Source organism: Pongo pygmaeus, chromosome 14 (assembly GCF_028885625.2).
Source record: "Pongo pygmaeus isolate AG05252 chromosome 14, NHGRI_mPonPyg2-v2.0_pri, whole genome shotgun sequence".
Taxonomy (NCBI): domain Eukaryota; kingdom Metazoa; phylum Chordata; class Mammalia; order Primates; family Hominidae; genus Pongo; species Pongo pygmaeus.
The window spans coordinates 68,900,322-68,927,486 of NC_072387.2; the positions used below are offsets into that span (position 1 = coordinate 68,900,322).

Consider the following 27,165-nt stretch of genomic DNA (forward strand, 5'->3'; position numbering starts at 1 on the left):
ATCCTTTGTTTTTAACCTAGGAGTTCACATCTTTTGACAGCACCAATAGAACTAGAACTGTGGCAGACTAACATGTCAGTTTACAAGTGGCAGATCATCTAAGACCATTCATGTTCCTGACCATCCCATCAGCAACTCCATGGGTACTGGATCAGGGAGAAACCACAGGAAAAGGAAGTTACAGCATTCTATCACTGCAGGCCTGAGGACATATACACAGAAGAAAAACCAAATATCCACCCAAAACACTCTAGGATTCCCATGTTTTGGTTCCCTTCCAAAAATATATCACAATTCAATCAGTACTATGACCAACAGCAAGGGTTTCAACAAACTCTTTGAAATCTAGAAAATGCTCTTGATACTCCAGGAAAGTATGGCCCTGACAAGAGTAGACAGAAGACACAGAAAGGAAAAGAAAAAGAGGAGAGAAATAAAAATAACAGAAGATTAAAGGACGGCAGAAACTAGAGATTGGTTAACCAATACTTATCCCAGTCCTTTTCTACTAAGGAAAAACTGGCCAACATGAGGGACAAGCACACACATGAATACTGGACACTATGATGGAGAGTTTGGTTCTCCTGAGGCAACTGTGGCAGAAGGCTGTCTGTCCCTGGTGTCACAAGTGCTGACCACAGCAGAGAGCTGGGAGTGGCACTTCCATTAGAGCATTGCTGTGATATAGTGCAGCATATCTTCTGTATTACTTCTAGCTACAAATCACCCACATGATTCCCTGGGCCTACCAGAAATTTTGTAAGGTAGGTACAAAATTTGTGAAGTAATTAACTGATATAGGCTATGATGAAATCTGTTCAATTTGTTTCATAGCATATTTAATTTTCTAATAACATTTTCTGCTTAAATTACCTAGAGTGATTATGTTGCTTGCAGCTGAGAAACCCTGTCTGATGTTTGAAAAAAAAAGTAATGTATGCTTATTTTAAGTCCTAGGTTTATATTTGTACTTTCTTTCCTGATAATAATACATATGTGTGTGTGTATACATATATATAGATATATATATCTATATATAGATAGATAGATATAGATATACATATATTTTTTATGAGATGGAGTCTTGCTCTGTCAGCCAGGCTGGAGTGCAGTGGCACGATCTTGGCTCACTGCAAGCACCGCCTCCTGGGTTCACGCCATTCTCCTGCCTCAGCCTCCCGAGTAGCTGGGACTATAGGCACCCACCACCATGCAAGGCAATTTTTTTTTTTTTTTTTTGTATTTTTGTATTTTTAGTAGAGACGGGGTTTCACCAGATTAGCCAGGATGGTCTCAATCTCCTGACCTTGTGATTCATCTGCCTTGGCCTCCCAAAGTGCTGGGATTATAGACGTGGGCCACTGCGCATGGCCCCTGATAATATTCTTCAAGGCCTGGGAATAAAGTTATTCCGGGTACAAAGTTTAACATTTTCTTACTATATAATATCAAATGGGGGACGTGTGCTCAATTCTATCATAATCATAAACAAATTATCATTATTAGGATCAGAAGAACAAAAAAAGTAACAATTCTCCTTATTCTCCTTAAAAAAATACTTTCTCATAAATATACTTTGCAGTAAAAGAATAATGAAGAATGTTTTTATTTTGCTATCTCATTTTCTCCAATTTAAAAGTAAACAATTAGTTCCTATTTTATTCACGAATAAACAAGTTTTATTTTTAATTGGCGATTTGCTAATGTCATCTAGTTTAGCACATTTTAATAATGCAATTTATTAAAATGGAATAAAATGGGTACGAATAGTTTTATAGGAAAATTGATAGCCAGCCACCTCAAAATTTACTTTATTTGTGGAAAATTCAGAAAGACAGAGAAATAAGTATTTTTAGATATTACTACAATTTTTTTAATAATTTTAAAGAATATAGAAAGAGCATAATCTGCAATATGCAGAAAAGAGTATCTATGTTACCTTTTTTGTTTGTTTGTTTGGCCTAAGTTAGCACTCTAGAAAATGGTATCTTTTACTCTGAAGCCTGTTACCTGCTAGCTATTTCACACATTAGGCTTAAAAACAATGAGAAACCTTTATTAAGGAGTAAAAGCCTTCAACAAAATATTTGAATAGAAAAAATAAGAATGTAGAACAATTCTTTCCATTTTCTATTTCCAATTAAGAGCATGGAAATTTAACCTGAACATATCAGAAAAATGGGAAAGAAATAAATTTGAATGATGCTAAAATAACCTTTCACTTCTTAAAAATTAAGCTCTAAGAACTATATCAAGAAATTTATTTTCGTGTTTACAGGATATCAAATAATTAACACTACTACTAACTGTAACAGAAAATATAATTACAACTAAAGCAATTAGTTTCATAAAAGCAAATATAATCAGCTACCTATATATTGGCAAACATTTTTCAAAAATTGAATCATCACCTACTATGTCCCACAAAAATTAAAAATTAAAAAGAAACTGTATCATGCCTGTGACTTCCGTAACTACGGAAGGAAAACATTGCTCTAAGCTCTCCTCCTCCCTACCTCTATTCATTCAACACTAAATATGGCAAATAAGCAGTAGTTTAAAAAGAAATCAACTCCACAAATGTTCACAGCAGCATTTTTCATAACAGCCGAAGAGTACAAACAACCCGAATGTCTGTCAACTGATAGCTGATAAAATGTGATACACTCATATGACAGACGATTATGTGGCGATTTTTTAAAATGCAGTACTCCAACATGAATGAACCTCTAAAATATTTTGCTATTAATAAGTAAAAGAAGCCAATCACAAAGATCCACATAATGCATGATTACATTTACGTGAAATGTCTGGAATATGCAACTCTATAAAGACAGAAAGTAGATCAATAGTTGTCTCAGGCTAGAAAGAATCAAAGATTGTGGAGTTATAGCTAAGCGATGGGGACTTTCTTTTGGGGGGCAATGAAAATCTTCTAAAATTGACTATGGTAAAGACTCCACAAAGCTGTTAATATACAAAAAACATTGAATCACACTTTTTTTTTTTTTTTTTTGAGACAGAGAGTCTTGCTCTGTTGCCCAGGCTGGAGTGCAGCGGCATGTTCTGAACTCACTGCAAGCTCTGCCTCCCAGGTTCACGCCATTCTCCTGCCTCAGCCTCCCGAGTAGCTGGGACTACAGGCGCCCACCACCATGCCCGGCTAATTTTTTTGTATTTTTAGTAGAGATGGGGTTTCACCATGTTAGCCAGGATGGTCTCGATCTCCTGACCTCATGATCTGCCCGCCTTGGCCTCCCAAAGTGCTGGGATTACAGGCATGAGCCACCACACCTGACCTGAAACGCACATTTTAAATGAGTAAATTTTATGATACATTAATTTAGTCTGACTAGAGCTGTTAATAAAATAAATTAAACCTGTATCAAAATTTTATATAAACAGAATTCTTAATATTTATTTAAGTCTTAACATCTTCTACAGAATAGTAACCTATAAAATGCCAAACTTTTAACTGATAGTTCTCTTTCTAGATATTTACTGACTAAATATAAGTTTATCATGACTATAAAAATGTTATTTTTCCACAGAAGAGCACCTTCAATAAAATCAGAACTACCTATAAAAGAAATTACTTAATTTACCCCCTAAATTTTTTAAATCAACGTAGTTTGCCTTCAAGTTCATACTCATCAATTTAATTTGTAGTTAATTAAAATAAAGGTCAGATATATTTACCTTTATGTCTGACAGCCAAAACAAATATTCCAAATAACCAAGAATTAGACTGCAATAGTCGAAACTTTCCAATAAATGAGGAGATCATGTCATTTACCAGGACAAAACAGGGCTTTGTCTTTAACAAGCCATTATTCATCTCTTCCCTTACAGTTTAAAACCTCATGTAATGTAATACTGTTGTAAACAAAAGGATGGGACCCCAGTTTTACCAATATTTTTATAAACCTTTTATTCTCAAATAATTATAGATTCATAGATAGCTGCAAAAAAAAATCAGATAAAGTAATGGTTCAACTTTCCTCTACAAAGCTTTCTTTAGGGCTACTCTTCATTAATCTTCAGATGAATAAAAAGCCTGGGACCAGATGACAAAGAAACTTGTTCAAAGCACCAGATGACAGCAGATCAACCTGACAAGGAAAGACACAAAAATAGAAAGGAAAAAGAAAAGCAATAGGAAGGAAAAGGAGAGAAGGGAAGGGGGAGCTCAGAGACGAGGTGGGAGAGAAGAGACAGAAGAAAGCAAAGAGAAAAGAGAAGAAGACTGGAAATGAGGCTAGCAGTATATGAATTAAAAGACTCTAGTCTCTCAAGCAACTAAATGGGCAAGGTCTGTCAGATGGGGAACACATCCCAGACCTTGAAGCCAATGTCATCTAACAAGCCCAGAATGCGTGAAAAGGGGCTCTCTTCCAGAGGTTCCTGCAGGACCCATGCCATAGAGACCCTCTAGTCAGGTCTTCAATCCTGCCTATTCTAAGAGAAACAAATCACAACATAGGGTTCCTCACTGGCTATTCACTAACACTGTCATCTGAAATGTCATACTAAATTATTAGTTTCACAGCTCCTATCATATTCTCATTTTTTTTTTCTTGAGTCAGAGTCTCGCTTAGTCACCCAGGCTGGAGTGCAGTGGCACTATCTCGGCTCACTGCAACCACCGTCTCCGGGGTTCAAGCGGTTCTCCTGTTTTAGCCTCCTGAGTAGCTGGGATTAAGGCACCTGCCATCGTGCCTGGCTAATTTTTGTATTTTAGTAGAGATGGGGGTTTCACCATGTTGGCCAGGCTGGTCTTGAACTCCTGAAATCAGGTGATCCGCCTGCCTCGGCCTCCCAAAGGGCTAGGATTACAGGCATGAGCCACCGCGCCCAGCCTATTATTTTTAAAATACCATTTGTTTACTTTTAATTTTTCACTTTATTTTTTTATTTCAGATTTAGCTTTTCTATTCCTAATATACCAAGAAACAATAAAATGGCCAAGTGCCCAGAACCTTTAAAAAAAAAAAAAACTATAACTTTTTACTTTTATTAAGTGTGAAACAGATTTTCTTCATATCTATTAACACATTGGCTTCGAAACTTTGCTGCACGTTAGGATCACCTGAGGATCATTTTAAATTTCCCAATGTCCAGGTCACACCATGCCAATTAAGTTTTAGAAGTATGGAGGTGAGAATCAGGTATTAATATTTTTTAAGATGATCACTTTTGAACAATTATACCAATAAAAGCCTCTTTTCCTTTTTTTTAAAAAAAGAAAGAGAAATTAAATGAATATTATTCAGCTTGAATACTTAAATGTTTAAGTCTAAATGTGTCTTTTTAGCAGTATTTTTGGAAACATCTATAACCTTGGGTTTCCTTATTATTCATGTAAGCTCAACTTTTCAGTTATTAAAACAATGAAAAGCCCTAATTGACCTAACTGGCAAAACATCTCAAAAGTTAAAGTAATTTATGAGACTAACATAGAATAAACAGTTCATAGGACTATGATTATATCTCATACAGGGAAATCTAATAATTCTACTACATGAAAAGCAACCTAGGAAATAACCATTGTTGTGTGCCAAGATGTATCTATAAGATAAATTATGACACAGTACAAATAGGAATTCTATATTCTAAAAATAATGGTAGGCCAGACACAGTGGCTCATGCCTGTAATCCCAGCACTTTGGGAGGCCGACCGTGGGCAGATCACGAGATCAGGAGATCGAGACCATCCTGGCTAACACAGTGAAACCCCGTCTCTACTAAAAATACAAAAAAAATTAGCTGGGCATGGTGGCAGGCGCCTGTAGTCCCAGCTGCTTGGGAGGCTGAGGCAGGAGAATGGTGTGAACCCAGGAGGCAGAGCTTTCAGTGAGCTGAGAACGCGCCACTGCACTCCAGCCTGGGCGACAAAGCAAGACTCCGTCTCAAAAAAATAAATAAATAAATAATGCTATAAAAGAATATTAAAAGGCATGCAGAGCTTCATAACAATGTTTTCATATAAACCAATCATAAAACAGTTAAAAGTAATATATGCCATTTAAAAACAGATTTTATATACACACAAAACTTACCTGCAGTTGAACTGAATTGTGCCGGAGGCCTTCCACAATACAAAAAAATCTGTCAATTTTTTTTTCTTCACCAGCTGAAGTTAAAGCTTCTAAAACTTCTTCAAGGCTATTGGAAAATTTGAGTCCATTAAATTGCAAGTAGCAAACACAAATGTCATAATACAATTGCTTTACCCTACTAAAGAAGTCAATACCCTAAGCAGCCAATATATTTTAGAAGTAGATTACTGAGTACATACCATGTATCAAGCACAGTTCTAAGCATGTTACATTTTAATCATTTATCCCTGACAATAACCCTGTGAAGATGTTTATCAAGCATTTATATAATGCTTGATACATCAGGCACCATTTGAGCCACTTTACAAACATCAACTCATTTTAAAGTATATAACAATTGTTTGAGGTAGGTACTATAATTAACCTATATTATAGATTAGGAGACTAAGGCAGAAAAAGGTTAAGCAATCTGTCTAAGGTCTCATATCTGTGAAATGGTGGAGCAAGAATCTGAAACCAGACAGATTTATGTAGTGGGCACCATATAAATGCTCTCAACCACTGCACTCTTATGCCTCACAAGTTTAAGTAAACGAAGCTGAGTGATAGTCAAAAATATATAATAGTATGGTATTATAAATATTCAATTATAAAATATAATAATTATGCAAAAACTATACTTCCTCCTCTTTTAAATAATAGTTAACAGCATCCAGCACACTGGAAAAGCTCACAGTTCGTGGACATTGGGCATGCAGTCCTAAATGTTATTTACAGGATCTTGAGACCCATTCTGAAGTCAAGAAACAAGGAAAAGGGAAGGATAACAGACTAGGGAAGGGAAAAGAAAAGCAAGGAAGAGTCCAAGAGGAAAGAGGAAGAAGAAAAGGGAAAAAGAGGAGGTTAAAAGACAGAATTTAAAAATGATGGGGGAAAGGGGAAAGGAAGAAAGTGGGAAGGGAAGCTCAGAAAGTATCATATGTCCACATAAATTTCACTCTTCGATTTGCACACCAACATTTATATGGTCTTAAATACTGAAGCTGTATGCCTGGCTTTGCACGCTTGGGGCTGCTGCTGGGTGTGGCTACACCTCTTCTATAGATAAACACTGTAGGCACACTTAGCAGGCAGACTGCCAGGCTGAGGCCGAGTGGTGTCTTTGACTATCCAACCATCAAGCCGAACCTGCTCAATCCCACCAACTCCAGCAGGACCTCCACAAGGCTGATTTTCAAATGAACACAGGAGGCTCCCCTTACAGGGCTCTCCCAACCCCTACATATGGGGGATATTTCTGTTAGTTCTTTTGCCTGTTTAGTTTTTACATTTTTATCTTTTCTAAAAGGCATTTTAAATAATTTTTAAATGCTTCCTTATAATTAGAACCCTAATTTTTAAAAATCTTTATCTTTATAATTATCTTTAATATGTATGTAATGGTATTTAATTATACTCCTAACAAATGTGGTTAAGTTCTTTACAGCTCTAGTGTGTGCTTTATGCTCGAGGACTTTGCACCCTCAACCAGTAAACTACTATTACATAAATCACTTTCTAATCTGTCTTACATATAGATTTCCAAATCGTAATATGTTTGCTTTTACAAGGGGATAGAGAAGACCTACAGTTTGAAATAATTCTATCTGGGAAAAAAAATCACATAAGAAATAGAACCATTTGTATATTTTCAAAGGCTTCATTTAGAATTTTTTTAAATTTAGGGTTTCAGTTAAAAAAACAGTTTAAATATAAAGAAATCAGTTTTTCATAGAAGTATTTTAGACCATAATTAATAAATCAATTAAGAGAAATAATTACTCAAAAATTTCCAGCCAATAAGAATCTAAATTAGCTGCTTAAATATACCTCAACATTTATTTAAATTCTAGTAAATTCTAGCCTAGAGTAGATAATGAAACATTAAATGAATCAATCTGTATTAAATTATTATATAATTAGGGAAAAACGTTGATAACACTTACATGCTTTCTTCCCCTACAATGCATACCGCAGAGAGAAGTTTAACCACATCTGTCATCATATTGGGGTGTCTGGGATCCATGGCTTTGGCCAATAAGGAAAGACTCCTCTCCTCACTCATAATTCTTTCTAAGCCATACTATAATATTTTGAAAATAAGAGGTCAAATGTTAGAAATTAGTTAGAAAAATAATACCCTGAAGGAAATGTAGTTATTAAAAAATTTTATAGGATATTTTTACACTTACTAAAGCTAAAAAATATAGACTGTGTAACACTCTAAAAAGTTCATGGCCGGGCACGGTGGTTCACGCCTGTAATCCCAGCACTTTGGGAGGCAGAGGCGGGCAGATCACCTGAGGTCAGGAGTTTGAGACCAGCCTGAGCAACATGGAGAAACCCCATCTCTACTAAAAATACAAAATTAGCCAGGCATGGGGGTGCATGCCTGTAATCTCAGCTACTTGGGAGGCTGAAGCAGGAAAATCACTTGGATCTGAGAGGCGGAGATTGCAGTGAGCCGAGATCACGCCATTGCACTCCGGCCTGGGCAACAAGAGCAAAACTCCGTCTCAAAAAAAAAAAGTTCACAAGGGTATTCACTTTATGTCAAGAACCACAAAACTAAACCAAATAAAGATAACTTAAGGTGATTTTACAACAATGCAGCTGATAATTATTAAGACAGGTTAAGTAGCCAAATTGAGAAAGAGGGAAGCAGTCAGAAATATGGGATTTGCCAACAGAAGCATATGAAACAAACAGCCAGATACAGAACCAGACACTGAGGCCATGAAAATCTTTTTCCTGGGAAGGAAGGTTGGTAAGAGATATATTACCATAAGCAAACACACAGATCAACACTGTCCAAGAGAAATATAATGTAAACCACATGAGTAATTTAAAAATTTCAAGCAAGCAAAACTATTTTCAATAAAATTAATCCAATAAATTCCAAATATTATCATTTCAACATATAACCAATATAAAACATTTATTGATGACATTTCACTTCTTTTTGTTCCTAAATAGTTGAAATCCAGTGTGTATTTTACACTGTAGCACATCTCAGTTCAGACTAGTCACACTTCAAATGCTCAGAAGCCACATGTAGCTACCATATTACAAAACACAGGCCTAGATATTAGCACTTAGTTCATAAATAAGCAAAAACTGAAGGATGATTTGAGCAGATACCATGTAGAAACTGCCCATTGCACAGGTATTCTAATCACAATGGTATTTATTATAAGGAAAACAATGCAGTTGTAAACTCATTCTATAAATGGGATGATTGGGATTAGGATAAAGTTTATTTACTACTGCCAGGAAGTCAAATCCAATTAGAAGATAAGTTATGTTAATGATGTATCTATGAAAGATAACTGTCAAAATATAGAGGATGAATAGAAACAATAAAACAGTACTATTTGCCTAGGATGCATCTCAGAGGATCCTACTAAAGCATGAGAATTGACTCATCAGTTACTACCACACACTAAAAAAGGGCCTTATTCCCAATTACAGGCCTATGAACTAAACTCAAAATCAGCACTACATGTAAGCATCAAAGTTGAATCTATAACCAGCTTAGACCCAAGTACTTTGATTGTGATAAAATCCTATTTATAACTTTCCTATCTTGTATATGGCCATTTATGCAAAGAAACCTTGTACTGGGCTGAAATATTGCATTTACTTTAAACCACTATCTAAGAAACACAGGAACAATGGAGAAAGTACAAGGAAAGGCCAAGGGCCCAAGAATATGAATTTTGGAGAGATTACTCTGTCTTGTTAGTAATAGGGAAAAGTTTACAACAAGACAGCTAAACAGTCAGGAAATACTTACTTTTATGATAGCCTAGGCTATTACCTAACTGGAAAAAGAATGAAAAGGCAGGCACAGGACCAGAAACTACAATATGCCTTGATAATCATTCCAGGGAATTGTCAGGTTTATAAAGTATCACTTAGATTCAATTCAGCAAGTCAGTCAATGATTACCAAGTACAGAAGAGCTGGCTCTGTCCTAATAAATCTGGGAATTGAGTAAAGCTTGCCTCTAGCATTTCCCCTTCATTTCCCACCTACCTGGTTGTCCTTAGCTAACACCTGCCCTTCTAGAATCAGAATCCTGTGACTCCTCCAGCCACCCAAGGTGACTCATGCTGACTTCCTCCAAGTGATACTACCTGCCTTCTCTGTCAAGCCCTCTGGCCCTAACCTATCATATATGAAAGGTGAAATAAGAGCATACTCTGATTTCACAGTTTTAACCATCATCCTGTGACCCCAAAAGTCCATCACAGGTAACGTTCTCTGATTTTGGTAATGCAAAAATGGGTCACACTCATTTTAAAACTGGTATGAGGCCAATTACTACTACTCTATATCTATAAATACAGAATTGCTACTTGTATAAATTACTCTGAATTATTTTAAAAACACAGCAAAACAAAAAAACTGTTGACTCTGTGTGAGAAGTTGTCAACTTACCAGTGCTCGGATTAAAGTGCATTTAATGAGGGCTGTTTTGGGTTAGAGAGGCATGACAAATTTTGAAAGGTCTAAGGATGTATCTTTCTTGAATGTCAAGGACCCACTCCGGACAATATGGTAAATGGCCTGTTCTAAACTGAGGATCAATGCCAGGTTCTGCCTGCATTCCACATGAGACCTATTATTAGCTAACAGATGGAATTTCAGGCACTGAAGATGATGTTTTAGGTAGACAAAAGTTAATGCTCTAAATCCTCATGTAGGATGCCCAACATCTGGATGCACCCAGCATGACTACTGGTGCTGAGCAGCCACCCACGGTGAGTTAATCCCAGTAGCAGAAATAATGTGAGTAAAGTTGCTGGCTTCAGGAGCAAAGCACTCCCACCTTGGGTGCACTCTTCAAAGCAACACACACAAAGTTAACTGACCAAACTGAAGCCTCTGTTCTAATTACCTTTCAATTTGAATATACTAACTTTTCATCCTTATTATCTTTTATTTTCTTTCTCCTACGCAATTAAAATTCTCTTCCATTTAAAAAATACTCTTAGTCCAATTTAATGTTATAAGAAATTCACTTTCATGTAATGTTATCAAATTTGCTCATTAATTGTATAATTAATTACTAGTACCAAATAAGGCACCACATTTTTTTCCTCTTAAAACTTATATTTTCATCATTCAATGAATGCTAATACTGTATAAGTGAAGTTTAACAAATTTTGTACTTATAGATGTGATCAAATAAAGATTAAGAAAACCATTAACCAATCTTGAAGGGAAAAAAAACTTCACCAAAAATTTCACATATTGCTAGGTTTAGAGTTCAGACACTATAATACTAAGTACCAATAACTTAACTTTTTATTCTTAATAACACAGACAAAAGCACCAAATAAAATGGCAATATTTTATAGCTCCATGTATATAAACTAGAAGCAACAAAAATCTCTTAAGAGAAAAATAGTATATTAATTAGAAAATAAAGTTCAATCTTCCTCAGATTCATTCTGAAACAAAGTAAGAATATTATCTTCTATTTACCACCTTAATTTAACCATGATATTCTTCTTAAATTCAAATTATGATCCAAATGACCCTTTGGTTTAAAAAAAGTTCCTAGATTTTTTCTACTTTTGGCTTTTCCATCACCAATGAAATTTCCAATTTCTATATTCCCACTTTAAAAAGGGCTTCCTAAACCAGTTCTATGTACTTAGTGGGCAAAGACCTCTCCCTATCAGCAATTTGATTCTTTCATTCATTTACTCTTAAAACGGATATGTAAAAAGCTACCTTATATATCTAATATCTGATTTTCAAAGAATCATGAATTCAGCATAGAAAGGAGTTGTGATTCCTACATCACATATTTTCTTTGAAAATAATATCTGATTAGAGGAGGCAAGGAAGAAAAAATATTTCATTGTTTAAAAATAGAAAGCTTAGCTCCAGAAAATGCTTAAAAATACACAGTTTAATAAGACAAAAATAATTAGAAAATATAAATATTTGCTAATACATTTAGTAAAATAAATATAAAATAAATCTTAATAATTTACGTACTAGTACTTAAGTGTGTAGCCTTATAAAAGTTTGTTTTTAAATTAGAATAAGGCAAAATATTATAATTAAAATTAATCAGAAATATACAGATGGTTTTGCTATAAAACAAAAATAATCATACCACCACAGGTAAAATTTCCTCCCCTGCTGTCTAACAGCAACTTAAACACCTATCATTACTTCACACATCATGAGGTAAATGTGTTTAGATGCTGGAGCTTAAAGAAACAGCATAGGATAATGCTAATTTCTGCAGTTAACAGTATAAAAGCAAAAAAGAAACATTGCTAGATAAACCTAAAATCTAACTTCAGTAAAGAGCTTAAGAATTCCTCTTTTTTTCTAGTTTTTTTGTTTTTTTTTGTTTAAGGACAGGGATTCACTTTGTCTCCCAGGCTGGAGTGCAGTGATTCGATCATAGTTCACTATAACCTCAAACTCCTGGGCTCAAGCCACCCTTTTCACCTCAGCCTCCGGAGTAGCTGGGACTACAGGCATGTGCCACCACGCCCAGCTATTTGTTTTACTTTTTGTAGAGACGGCGTCTCACTATGTTGCCCAGGCTGGTCTCAAACTCCTAGCCTCAAGCAATCCCTCCTGCCTCGGCATCCCAAAGTGGTAAGATTATAGGTGACAGCCACAAGCAGGTTTCTCCCTTCTAATGTAACCTCTTTAACTATGCAAATTCCTCCATATTATGTTTGTTCTCAATATTACTTGGGTTAAGCATCATTGCTCTATTTCTGAGACCTGCTTATATCTGTTTACATTAATTTGATTATAGATTTTAAATTCCTAGAATATAAGAAATCTTCCTAACTTGAACCTTTGGTAATAAGTATTATTGCAGCTCACATTTAATAATCATGATCTTAAAGCTGACTCATGCCGTACTTTTGAAAGTTAAGAGAGGGAGGAAATGAAGGAAGGAAGAAAAGAGGAAGAGTAGGACAAAAAAGGGGAGAAAGGGTGGGGGAGGAGAGAAAAAAAGAAAGAAGATGGGATTGGGGTGGGCAGGGTTGAGAGGGAGGAAAGGGTAGGGAGGGATAATTAACCTATATATGAGGAGTTCAGCACCAGAAGAGGTTTATTCATTATCAAGTTTCTCCTATTGCAAGACAGTTGAAACTAGAATTCAATAAAATTCAATATTTTTCCATCATGTACTGAAAAACACATCAGAACAATTTACCATCACTTTACTGCAACTGAAAATCATATATTACAAAATCGGTGATGGACAAATACTAATTACCTATGTACATACCTGCGTATTCATCAGGGCTTTTAGACACTGTATGACTTTATGTTGATTTTTCTTTACAACTTTTTCTTGGCTGTATTGACATAAAAAATAGCAGTGTTGGAATTATAATTGAACATATGAATGATGCTTACTTGAAAATAATTATTAGCAATACTTACATTTTTCCACTAATCAGTTTTTCCAAAATGTCTAGTAATAATCCAAGCCCCTCATGTCCAAAGCTTTCCACCCAGCTGAAAAACAGAAAAAAGATAGTTACACATTGTCAGTAACGCAGCTTGTGTTATCCCATTATATACCTACAAGTATTTTATATTTGCTATATTCCTAATCGTAACCAAAACATAAGAATAACACCATATATAAAAATTATTCATGACTCATCTTAGTTGTGAAAGAAGCAAAGATGGATATGCCAGTAGTGTGCTAAACTCTGCTTGCAAAGGCTTGTTAAGAGCAGACTGTGCCCATCTCTTCCATGCTTCACATTTAGGGACATCACGTGGGTAGCTTGAAATCAGCCACAATGAAAGTAGTCACACCAAAGAAACTGGCAAACCAATCAAAGCCTCCCCCACCCACGCACTCAGAGCTGGCTCTAAACATTTACCAGCATACCACTAATTACAGCCCATTTGGGGCTATGCCAAAGAAGACAAATTGTACAAGTGAGTAAAGATCTATGGAGGAAAGATGTAGATCAACATAAAGAAAAAGATTACTGGCAAAAATTAATCAAAAAAAAGAGATGCTTTAGCAGAATTTCCCAAACCACTGAACTACATTCCTACAAATGTTAAGAATTTCCTAAGTTTCAAAGTTCAGTTGCTTTAAAAAAACAAACAAACAAACTGCATCACTGGGTTTTAAATGAGTATCTCCATGTTCACCAAACCAAACCTGTCCCATAAACCCACTGACCCAATCACAGGCCTTTACATAACTAGAACATTACTGTCACTAGACAACAGCTTGCCTGGATTACAGGAAAACTACCTCGGTAGAAATGAATACTTTTTTTCAGCAGAGATTAGTAAACCTAGGCCAATAAATAATAACAATGATAATAATCTGTCACCAAAAGAATGAAGGAAAGAAAAGATATATGTGTGTATATTTATTTGTATGCCTGTACTTATATATGTGATTTTATGTATGTGTATGTGTACTGTTTGAACAGTAAGATGTTAAAAACAAAATTTCGGCCAGGCGCAGTGGCTCCTGCCTGTAATCCCAGCACTTTGGGAGGCAGAGGCGGGCAGATCACCTGAGGTCAGGAGTTCGAGACCAGCCTGACCAACATGGTGAAACCCCATCTCTACTAAAAATACGAAATTAGCCAGGGGTTGTGGTGCATGCCTATAATCCCAGCTACTCGGAGAGGCTAAGGCAGGAGAATCACTTCAACCCAGGAAGCAGAGGTTGCAGTGAGCCGAGATCACGCCATTGTACTCCAGCCTGGGCAACAAGAGCAAAACTCCATCACAAAAAAAAAAAAAATTCAAGGAATGAAAAACAGAACATTATAAAGAATAAAATCAAGCTTAAGTCATATATCAGAAAATACCAAAATATCATTTTTTTCCTTAAGATACAACATTTCCAGTGAAAACAAGAGAATAAAAACCAAATGCAACATATTTATATAAAAAATACAAATATTGATTAAAATCCAGCTTCTTCATTTGCACATTTCTGTAAATACAACTTGACACCTATCAATGTTGAGGATTTCTGATTTTACAAAAAAGAAAAAGAAATTTGCCATTTAGATTGGCAATCTCTTGTCAGACAATATTTTACTCATCTCTTGCCAGTGAAAGCCATGAAATAACTAATTTTTAAAACGCACTTAAACAGGAAAGATACTCTCTTATAAAAGACTGAAGATTGCTATTATAGTTAAGGTAAGGAAAAAAGTTAAACAGAGGTTGTTTTCAAACCAGGCTGCTACTTCAAAAGTGGAGGGTTTACTCTTCACTATCAGCGACAGACAGATTACCTGTAGGCATTTTGAATCTTGTTTTTACGTTTCATGAAAACAACTGCAGCATCTCACTTAACTGTTTGCCTTGTTGACATCCTATTCTGAATTTATTCCTATTTCACATGCATCAGGGAAGTGAGGAGTAATCTGAGAGTTTTACTTGGGCTGACATTGAGATGCATGGAGAGAGACTGTTCATAAGGCACTCCTCTTTAATACTTCACAGAGGGCCTTCGATATTTTGTTTGAAGTAAATTTTCAACAATATCCATATTCAAAAGTATAGCCACAAAGATATTCTAAAGCCAATATAAATGGTTTCAGATTATTCATACTGCTATCACCTTTAATCACTGTGAAGAATAAAATCACTGTTCATCAAACTGCCTCACACCAAAATAGGCAAAGTAATTTTAAATTATGTTAATACAACAAAAAGACTTTTTACACTTAATATGCTTATATTATGACCCACTATAAAATTTAAGAAACACAAATCCATGTAAATCAGTAAGTTCTCTGATCTACACAATTAATAATAAAAAATAGCTATTTAAAATGTATTACCCTTAACATAATTATAACTAGAATAGTGGGACTCATAGACAGTCTAAAGTCAACTATTTCTAGACCCACTATATAACTCTCTTCTAAACTACAGAATATGAACTATTCAAATAAAATTTATGCCTACTCACGTATTTTATATATAAACTAATTCTCTATAAAACAAAACTTATTAAAGTTCCATGTAAAGAGGCATTAAACCAAATCACTTCATCTATTACAATCTTTTATGTCACTGTGGGAATTTCTCAACAACGACAGTTGGGCAATGGCCTTCTGAAAACCAGATTACACAATATATCTCATAAAACATGTCAAAAACAAGAAAAGTGGGACATGGTACAGGGAAAGAAAACTGAGACACTTGACAACCAAAGAAACAATATAAGAAAAGAAAGCTAACAAAAGTACTTATTAAAAAGATTAAAAAATAAATATGCATGAAACATCTCTCTGTTTTCTGAAAAATTTGCAAACTCAACATATTGTTGTATTAACAGGTATCACTCACAAAGCAATAATCTCAAGTGTTTCACCCTCACCCCTACTATTTTCAGCAATATTATTTTTAAAGATGGGGTATGAATATCACTTCCTATTTCCACTGGAAAAGATGTTCAAGATAAAAAGTGATATTGAGTAGGCAGGTCTGTAGTCTTGACAGAGGTTTATTGAGATCCATAGATTTCTACAAAAATGAAAAAATTTCTCATCATCAATGTAAGAAGCAACCTAGAAAAAAATTATCAACTGATCTATAAATGATCAATCTCCACGAACTAAAATCTGCACTATTTGTTCTGTGCCTGTCAGCACAGTACCATTAGGCATTATGTGGTTTAACTATAAACTGCATTCACGGATAAATATGCACATGTTTCTTCTTCATGAATAGAAATGACATAGAGATCAGTATGACATTTGTATCAGAAAAAAACTGCTTTAAAACAGCAACTGCAGTGTGCTAAATACTAAATCTACCTCTTAAAATTCTGTAACAGGAAATATTAAACTCTTCTAATTACCTCAAGGAAAACTTCTAAGTATATTACCCTTTAGCACTTCCTAGTAGGGGTCTCAATATAGGAGAAAAGAAGAGATGAAGAGGTAATAAAACTTAATAAAAATTAAAAAAAAAGAAAAAACAGAGGGAGAGAGAGAACAAGTTCCCAGAATTACTATGTTTAACCCGCCTCTAAATGTTTAAAAGCAGCTTAGACTTTGAAATTCAGTTACTACTTCCAGAAACACAGGATGAAACTGAAAGTGTATAAAGTGGTTTCTGACATGTTGTTGGCTTTAATATAGAAGTAAATACAGTCAGTCACTTCACTGAGCAATAGAGGCAACAATCAGGTCTCAGATTTACCTCCTGGCCAAAAGAAACAAAGCACTCTCAAGTATTTTTCCCAAAGACTGACCCTCCTACCCTTCCTTTGTTTTGTTTAAAGTTATTACCTTTCTTCCCAGATGTGCTCGTAGAAAGGGAAAGACAAATGCATCATGAATTATAATGGAATTAATCTTGGAATTATTACCCTTATGATCTGGAATAAACATACCAGATCATAAGAGCAATCTTACCTGATGCATACTCCTTGAGTATAGGGACTGTTTCTTATATATCATATTTATTCCAGCATGGGATAGACTGAGCACTCAATAAATCATTTTAGAATGAAACTAAGTCCCCTTCTATTGTTACATCTAAGAGGTTATAGTCACTTAGAAATAATATCTAGGTCTGCTGATAACCGGGCTTGTGGCCTTTATATATGCAGAAATAAACACAAAGAGATGACAGATCTCCACACCATTACTGAACCTGTCTCAACCTTCAAGCTAGAAACTTCAATTGCAATTTCAGAACTGTTATTTGCCCATACTGAATCAAAGATGATAAAACCAAAGACAGGGTCTTACTCTGTCGCCCAGGCTGGAGTACAGTGACACAATCATGTCTCACTGCCACCTCAACCTCTTGGGCTCAAGCAATCCTCCTGCCTCAGCCTTCCTAGTAACTGGGACTACAAGCATGTGTCACCACATTCAGCTAATTTTAACTTTTGTAGAGATAGGGTCTCACTATGTTGCCCAGGCCGGTCCAAACTCCTGGCCTCAAGCAAATCCTCTCACCTTAGCTTCCAAAAGTGCTGGGATTACAGGTGTAAGCCACTATGCCTGGCCAAGTCAGCCTTTATTAAAGGGCACACTGTGTTCTTGATACTGCACTAGGTATGAGAAACGCAAAACTGAATAAAATATGTTCTCTGCCCTTGAAAAGATCACAGACTAGTGGTTGAAACAAATGTCAAACAAAATTATTTCCATAATGCAATAAATGCTATAATCATGGTGCTCTGGGAACAGAAGGTACAATATCTACCTCTCTTGGGAACTTCAAAGCATCTGCTGTCTGACCTGAGTCTTTCTTTCTAAGCAGGAGGGCATATGCACGAAGACATTAAAGGTAAAAGAAATGGCCTGTGCTGAGCAACAGAGAAAGCTGTATCAGAGATAAAACCAAACAGGTAAGAAAGGGCTTGATCTTGAAAAACCACATATATAATGCCATGGGCAATGGGAGGGCATAAAAGGACTAGGCATGTGTAGTAAAGAGAGTAATCCTACCCTTGCCCACCAAAAGATATGCACATCTTAAACTCAGAACATATGAATATATTACCTCATGTAGCAAAGGAGAAATTCAGATTGCAGATGGAATTAAGGTTGCTAATCAGATGATTTTAAGATAGGAAAATTACCCTAGTTTATCCAGGTGGTTCCAATCTAATCATGTAATTCTTAATTTCCCAGCTTGGTTAGAGAGATGAGATGAAAGAAAGTGAGTCAAAGCATAAAAAGGGATGGGCACCCTGGCTCACGCCTGTAATCCCAGCACTTTGGGAGGCTGAGGTGGGTGGATCACTTGAGGCCAGGAGTTCGAGATGAGCCTGGCCAACATAGAGAAACTCCGTCTCTACTAAAAATACAAAAATAGCCGGGTGTGGTGGTGAGTGCCTGTAATCCCAGCTACCTGGGAGGCTGAGGCAGGAGAATCCCTTGAACCCAGGAGGCAGAGAACGCAGTGAGCCAAGATGGTGCCACTGCACTCCAGCCTGGGCAACAGAGCAAGGCTCTGTCTCAAAAAAAAAAAAAAAAAAAAAAAAAGAGCATAAAAGGGACTCATCTTGCCTTTACTGGTTTTGAAAATGAAGGAGGCCAAAGAAGAGCCAAAAAATGTAGGTGGACTGAAAAACCTAGGAATGGCCCTCAACTGAACAGCTAGAAAAGAAATAAGAATCTTAATCCCACAACCACAAGAAATTGGGTTCTGCCAATAATCCAAATGGACAAGCAAATTGAGTTGAGTCTCTTATTCATAAACACTAGATGTCTCCATTTATTTGGATCTTCTTTAACTCCTTTCATCATTATTTTGTAGTTTTCAGCATAAAAGTTCTATGGGTAATTCATTAGAATTACAATTATTTTTTGAGCAATTATGAATGGTATTGTATTTTTAATTTCATTTTCTACAAGTTCATTACTAGTACATGGAAATACAATTTTATATTTTTATCTTGAATCCTGCAACCTTGCTGAACTCAGTGATAAGTTCTAGGAGTTTTTGATAGATTTCTTGAGATTCTCTATGTAAACAATCATGTCATCTGCAAATAGGGACAGTTTTATTTCTACCTTTCTGACCTGCATGCCTTTATTTCCTTTTCTTGCTTCAGTGTTCTACCTAGAACTTCCCCATGGTGTAAAATAAGCGTCCTGAAAGCAGGCATCCTTGCCTTGTTTTCAATCTATCTTAGAGGGAAAGCATTTAGTCTTTCATCAGTAAATAGAGTATTAATTACAGGATTTTTGTAGATCTCTTTACCAAGTTAAGAAAGTTCCCTCTGTATTAGTTTCCTGGGGCTGCAGGAAACTGAGGAGTTTAAAACAACAAATATATTATCTTGTAGTTCTGGAAGCAAGGTGTTCAAAATCAAAGTGTCAGCAGGGCTGCTGCCTGGGACTCTGGGTAGAATCCTTCAATGCCTCTTCCTAGCTTCTGATGGAAGCTGCCAATCCTTCCAGTTATCAGATGGGACTCTTCCTGTATCTCTGCCTTTTTTTTTTAAGGACACAAGTCATACTGGATCAAGACTTTACCCTACTCCTTTATGACCTCATCTTAATTAATTACACTGCAATGACTGTTTCCAAAAAGGGCCACATTCTGCAGAGAGTGTTAAGAATGTAAATACATCTTTCTAGGGACACAACTGAATTCACCCTCTATTCCTACTTTTCTGAGAGTTTTCATTATGAACAAGTGTTGAATTTTGTCAAATGCTATTTCTGCATCGATTCAAATGATCAAGTGACTTTTCCTCTTTTGCTTGTCAACATAATGCATTATATAAGGATTTTTGTATCTATACTCATGATGAACATTGGTTTGTAAGTTTGAGGGTTTTGGTTTTGTTTTGTTCTATCTTGGTACTGTATTGGTCTGGTTTTGCTATCAGGTAATTCAAGCCTCATTTAAAAAAAAATTAATTGCTGTCTGCTCTGCTATTTTCTGGAACAGACTATGGAAAACTAGCATTAATTCTTCTTTAAGTTTGTGGTAAAATTCTCCAGTGAAATCACCTGCACCTGAAGATCTTTTGGTGGGGAGAAGGAACTTAATTATCTTAATAGTCAGAGGGCCATCCAAATTATCTATTTCATATTGGGTGTGTTGTAGTTTTTCAAAGAACTGATCTAGTTCATCTAAGTTGTTGAGTTGTGTATTTAAAGTTGTTCAAAGTATTCCCTTATTATCCTGTTGCTGTCTTGGTAATATCTCTTGTTTAGTTCATGAAATCGGCAATTTGGGCACTGCTTTCAAGATGTTTTTATCTATCTTTGGTTTTCAGAATTTTTTTTTTTTTTTTTGAGACACAGTCTTACTTTGTCTCCCAAACTGGAGGGCAGTGGTGCAATCTCAGCTCACTGCAACCTCCGCCTCCCGGATTCAAGCAATTATCCTGCCTTAGGCTCCTGAGTAGCTGGGACTACAGGCACACGCCACCATGCCTGGCTAATTTTTGTATTTTTAGTAGAGACAGGGTTTCACCATTTTGTCCAGGCTAGTCTCGAAGTCCTGACCTCAAGACACCCAACCACCTCAGCCTCCCAAAGTGCCGGGATTACAGGCATGAGCCACCATGCCCAGCCTAGTTCTCAGGAATTTGACTATGATATGTCTGTGTGTGAATTTCTTTGAGTTTATCCTGTTTGTGATTCAGTTTAGGTAGATTTATGTCTTTTGCCAAATTTGGGAGCTATTCAGCCTTTTTTTTTTTTTTTTTTGAGACAGTCTCGCTCTGTCACCCAGACTGGAGTGCGGTGGCGCAATCTCGGCTCATTGCAACCTCCGCCTCCTGGGTTCACACCATTCTCCTGCCTCAGCCTCCCAAGTAGCTGGGACTACAGGCTACGTGCCACCACGCCTGACTGATTTTGCATTTTTAGTAGAGACGGGGTTTCACCATGTTGGTCAGGCTGGTCTCAAACTCCTGACTTCAGGTGGTCCAGCCGCCTCAGCCTCCCAAAGTGCTGGGATTACAGGCATGAGCCACCGTGCCCACCCTATTCAGCCATTATTTCTTCACGTACTTTTTTATCCTGTCCTCTTTCTCCTCTCAAGTCTCCAATGACAAGAATGTTAGATCTTAGGTTATAGACCCATAATTCCCTGAGACTCTGTATGTATTTTTCCCCAATCTATTTTTTCCTGGTTGTCCAGACTATATACTTTCTATAACTCTATAGTCCAGTTCACTAATTCTCTCCTTTCAGCCTTATGTTTTGCTTTTGAGGCCCTCCAGTAAGCTTTTTACTTCAGTTATTGTATTTTTCACTTCTAAGATTTACATTTGGTTCTTTAAAAGAAGAAATAGTTTCCTGTATTTCTTTGCTGAGACTTTCTATTTTTTTTCTTTTGTCATCACATTCCTATTTGCCTATTGTAACACTTTTATGATGGCTGCTTTTTAAAAGATTCTTGTCAGATAATTCTACCATCTCCGTCATATCAGTGTTGTCATCTATTGTCTTTTTTCATTCAGTTTGTGATTTTCCTGCTTCTTGGTATGACCATATTTTTTATACTGAAGCCTGAAAATTTGGGATATTGTGTTATAAGATTCTAAATCTTATATAAACCTCTTATTTCAGTAAGCTTCCTATGACACTGCTCCAGTGGAAGAAGAGAAAGCACCACCTCATTACTGCAAGGTGGAAACAGAAGTCCAAGAGAGATTCTTTGTTACCACTTGACATGGATGGGAATCTAGGCACTCCCTGATGGAGAGAAGGAGGACTGTCTCATTATGCTCACCATGTAACCTACAATAGCACCATGGAAGGGGGATGTGGACGTCTGTTATCACTGGGTGGTGGTGAAAGCCCTGACTATTGGCCTCTTTGGACATAATGCCAGTGGGGAGGGGGGAGAATGCTTCATTACTGCCATCTGTGGGTAGAAATCCAGGCTACGCACTTTGCTTTTTGATGGTGTGGTGGGGGACGGGGCCACAGATTTTTTTCTGCGGTATTTAGCAGAAATACAGAGTAGTTATTGCCAACATTTTCTGTCTTGTTTGCTGCCATTTTTGTGGTCCTTTGGTTTAAGAGAGAAGGCTTTTGTTGGGACTTCTTTGTTCTGTGCCCACTGTCACTTCTGGGTTACTGACTTCTTCACCTCCAAATCTGACAAAAAGGCAGAAAGACAACCCAGCAAGCTCACTGCCATATTGCTCCTTAAATCTCAAGGTTCCTAGCCTGTCTTCTTATATTTGTTTCACATATAATGTCCAGTATTTCTAGTTGTGCTTAGCAAAAAAAAAAAAAAAGGAAAAAGTAGATTTAGTCTAACTTTCAAACACAAGTCTGAAACATCCACTGTTAGAGTGTGAGAACAGGCAGAAGCTCCCACCAAGAAAATGAGAAAAAGGCAGTGACAGTGGTAAGAGGAGAACCAAGTAAACCTGACATAACAAATCCAAAGGAAAGAAGAAGTTTCAAAAAGAGAAGAGTCAAGAGTCAAGTGCTAAAATGAGGTCAAAGAAAATAAAGGCTAAAAAGAACTATAAAGAAATGAATTCAACAACAATTTATAAATAATTCTGTAGAAGTGAAATCCTGATTGCAAAAGAATTAAAAGAGAAAAGGGGTAGTAAGAACAAAGAAAAAAAACATAATTTGGGATTAAAGAGTTGATGGAAGAAATTTGTAGGAGGACTGAGATGAGGACAATTAAAAAAAAAACTGTGTGCCATAAACACTATTACAAAAATAAACAGAGATTATTAGAGGAGCAATGAAGATGGCTACCACACTTAGCTAGGGCCTAGGAACCAAACTTAAAGAAAAACCTATGCCTACAATCTTGAAGTGGAATGATGCTCATATATCTTAGGTTTAAAAAGCAGAAATGGTATATAAGGCATTTTCTATTATTCTTCTTAAATGTTTTTGTTCACATATAAGAAATGTACATACATATGTGTAGCTATACAAACACATTCTTAATCATCCTCCACCTAGTCAGCTAATTCAAGGCTTGAGTTCTACTCTCTTATACATCCCCACACACTGCTCCCACCAGAACCAGTTGGGTTTCTTTCCAAATCCATTCCTGACAGTTGTACTTACTATTGTATTTATATAATTAATATTATATAAACAGATAACACATAATTGGGGAAAGGGGTACTTTTTCTATGAAAACTAAGCCTAATGATGTGGAAAGCTAAAAATAGATTACTTTTCAAATTGCTGTAGAAGTAAATGTGGGCACAACTATATATTAAAGGGAAATCGTAGTACCAAAAAAAAATTTTTTTAGCAGAAGAATACTTCTGCATTCAGATTGTTTTGCCAGAGCCTTTACGATCCCGTTCTTCTTTAAAGCACCAATAGCAGGAAGACAACGCATTATGAGTATGCTTTATGCAATCAGCCTTTGCCCACTCCAAGAAAAGGTCTGGGCTCCATATGAAATGTCTAGAGAAAAAAATGTTTATGCTTCAGATTGAAAAAAAAAATGTTTGGGGTATATTTGAATCATTTATTTGATTATTACATGCTTTAAGCAATTTTTTTAACCAACCAACCAACCAACGGTATTAGACAGGAAGACTTCCTCTGTAGACAGTGTCTCTCTCTCTCTCTCTCCTCCAAGAAGTTAGTGTCTATTTAAGTAGATAATATTATACATTTTTCTTGATTTTGCTTTTGCGTATTTTCTTATTGTCTTATAATGAACTTATATTTTTTGTAATAAGAAAAATATTTTTAATTACCCAAAAGAATAATCTTACATGAATGCCTAGGGAAACACAAATCTAGATGGTTTAAAATCAATACACAAAGCTTCTTAAAAGGAGAAAAAATACATTACTGCTCACATGTGACAAACTAACAAATTTCGTACCTTAAACTTGGAAGGTCAGCTTTAATACTGTATAATATCTAGATCCAATTTACATTCCTCTGTCAGAGTAATATATCACCAATGCTGAATATAATTATAGCTTAAGCTTTCATTTTCACCTACCTTTACCAAGGTGACTAAATACTTAAAATGAACAGTTCTAGGAGGGAGTACAAAGCACTTAGCATGCCCTGTGGGGCAAGACAAACATACACCTACATGCCATTCAATGGCCCATCCACCCAAATTACACTAAATTACAGAGCCAGGCTGGGAATTCAGGAACTATTATAAATAATGTTCAGATTGTAAAATCTACTAACCTTCAAAATACAACCACTAATATGTATATTTTCTTGAAATATGCTTCTTAAAGAAACTGTATATTTAAAAACAATCATTTATTCCCACTTTTCATATCAGACAAGATAACAGTAATAAATGTAGTATTCTCCTAGTTTCTTTTTGGCTATAACATACTGAAAGGCATAAAATATCTAGAGAAAGCATTCCAAATAAAATGAAAATAAAACCAGGTTAACAGGAATGATTAAAAAAAAAAAAAAAAAAAAAAAAAAAACAAAGCACAAGAAACAAGAGTTCCTGACTTTTAGATGAAAAAACAGTAAAAGAAGTACGGATTTTAAAACATAAATACTGTTATGTGCTCTAATCAAAACTTAAGTCCACTATTAAAAGGAACATATTATAAAAAAGGAAATATCTTATTTGGAATGTGTTAAATATTAGTAAGTAGTTTCTTAGTATCAAATTAAACATCATTAGTTCAAGAAAACACTAAATTATTCATTTTAAATATAGACTAATTTGCCAACAATATATGTGGAAAAGACGTTATGGTCACATTTCAGGCCTTTCACCACTTGTCCCCACCCTAAATACTTGTCACTACTACCCAATGCTAGTCAGAGCAGTCCTAATTATTAAAATCCATGATCTTCCCTTGATTCTATAAATTTCATTGCTACTTTTGTGTGGCAATGCACTCATAATGTTCCCCTCCACAGAACTGCCTTTGTAACAACTGAAACAATTTCAGCTTTCAAGGCCAATTCACATTTCCTACTTCTTTGAACTCTCACTGATTTGATTTCTCCATCTGTTCACCAAGTTCCATTCACTTGACCTCAGATACCCCTCCAGTTAGTTCCCATTTCTCTCCTTTCTTTTATAGCAAAAGGTCTCAAAAAATTTCATCACAAGCATGGTCAGCACTTCTTGCCATCCATTCACTCAATCTCATTTCAGTCTGGCTTCTACCACCAAGACTCCAGAAAAATCTATTTTCTAAAAGGACACCAACAACCTTCCTCTTGCCAGTTCCAATAATATCATCTTGCCCCACCTCATAGCATCGCGCTATGCAGTTTGTCACTCCCTTATTTTGAAACACTCTTCCTTTAGGTCCAGAAACCAGCATTTGGGGTTCTCCTCCCCACTGGCTACTCCTCAGTCTGTGTTTCTGCCTCCTCTTCCCTTTCTGGATCACCTATTTCTGGACACTTTCTGAACCCGGAGTCCTTCAGAACTTGTTCTGACCGCTCACCTGTATCTTTAGCTTCCTTCTCCATACAACCTACCCACACTGGGATTGCATCCATTCTCAGGACTTAAATATCTCCACTCCACATATGTAAGCTTCAGACTCACACATCTAGGGGTTTGCTTGATGTCTCAAATTGTGATACTCTTTTAAACATGTCAAACTTAACATGTTAAAAAGGGATATTTTTGGCCGGGCATGGTGCCTCACGCCTGTAATTCCAGCACTTTGGGAGGCCGAGGCAGGCGGATCACAATGTCAGGAGATCAAGACCATCCTGGCCAACATGGTGAAACCCCATCTCTATTAAAAATACAAAAATTAGCCAGGTGTGGTGGTGTGCGCCTGTAGTCCCAGCTACTCAGGAGGCTGAGGCAGGAGAATCACTTGAACCCGGGAGGCGGAGGTTGCAGTGAGCTGAAATCGTGCCACTGCACTCCAGTCTGGTGACAGAGCAAGACTCCGTCTCAAAAAAAAAAAGGGATTTTTTTTTCTTCTCCAAAATTCACAGAACAAGTAACAACCTCCTCCACCCCAATTAACAGCACTACTATCTGCCTATTTGCTCAAGTAAAAAAAAAAAAAAAAAACTGTTATTCTCAATTCCTCTTTTTATTCACATCCTACATCCAATCCATCAACAGGTCCTACAGTTTCCACCTCCAATTTATCTGCAACATTCACCCACCCCTTGGCCCACTGCTACAATTCTTATACAAGCCACCCTCCTAATTCATGTGACTACTGCCAGAGTCTCCTATCTCACACCTCCTTGTCCACTCTCTCCTCCCTTCAATCAATTCTCCCTAATATGATTTGAGTCTCTGTCACCACCCAAATCTCACCTCAAATTATAATTCCCATAATCCCCACATGTCAAGGGCAGTACCAGGTGGAGGTAATGGGATCATGGGTATGGTTTCCCCCATGCTAGTCTCCTGAAAGCAAGTGAGCTCTCACAAGATCTGATGGCTCTATAAGGGGAATTTGGCATTTGCCCTGCTTCCACTCACTCCATCCTGCCACCCTGTGAAGAAGGTGCCTGCTTCTCCTTTGCCTTCTGCCATGATTGTAAGTTTCCTGAGGCCTCCCCAGTAAAGCAGAACTGTGGGTCAATTAAACCTCTTTCCTTTATAAATTACCCAGTCTCAGGCAGTTCTTTATAGCAGCCTGAGAACACACTAA

At 36.4% G+C, this 27,165-nt stretch overlaps 1 protein-coding gene and 1 long non-coding RNA gene across 3 annotated transcripts in view; one reads left to right on the forward strand and one right to left on the reverse strand.

Annotated features, from left to right (window-relative positions):
• The window catches only part of DIAPH3 (diaphanous related formin 3), a 484,172-nt gene that overhangs the window by 325,477 nt on the left and 131,530 nt on the right, over window positions 1–27,165 (reverse strand). For both annotated transcript variants that reach the window (XM_054446718.2, XM_054446717.2), the window contains 4 exons: window positions 13,539–13,613; window positions 13,381–13,450; window positions 8,045–8,181; window positions 6,060–6,165 (listed from right to left, as the gene is read on the reverse strand). In XM_054446718.2, coding sequence (XP_054302693.1) covers window positions 6,060–6,165; window positions 8,045–8,181; window positions 13,381–13,450; window positions 13,539–13,613 — 388 coding nt within the window. The remainder of the gene's footprint in view (window positions 1–6,059; window positions 6,166–8,044; window positions 8,182–13,380; window positions 13,451–13,538; window positions 13,614–27,165) is intronic.
• On the forward strand, window positions 10,709–22,566 carry LOC129011598 (uncharacterized). The gene is made up of 3 exons (XR_008493373.1): window positions 10,709–10,864; window positions 18,378–18,465; window positions 22,157–22,566. It is a non-coding gene; the product is annotated as an uncharacterized LOC129011598 (long non-coding RNA).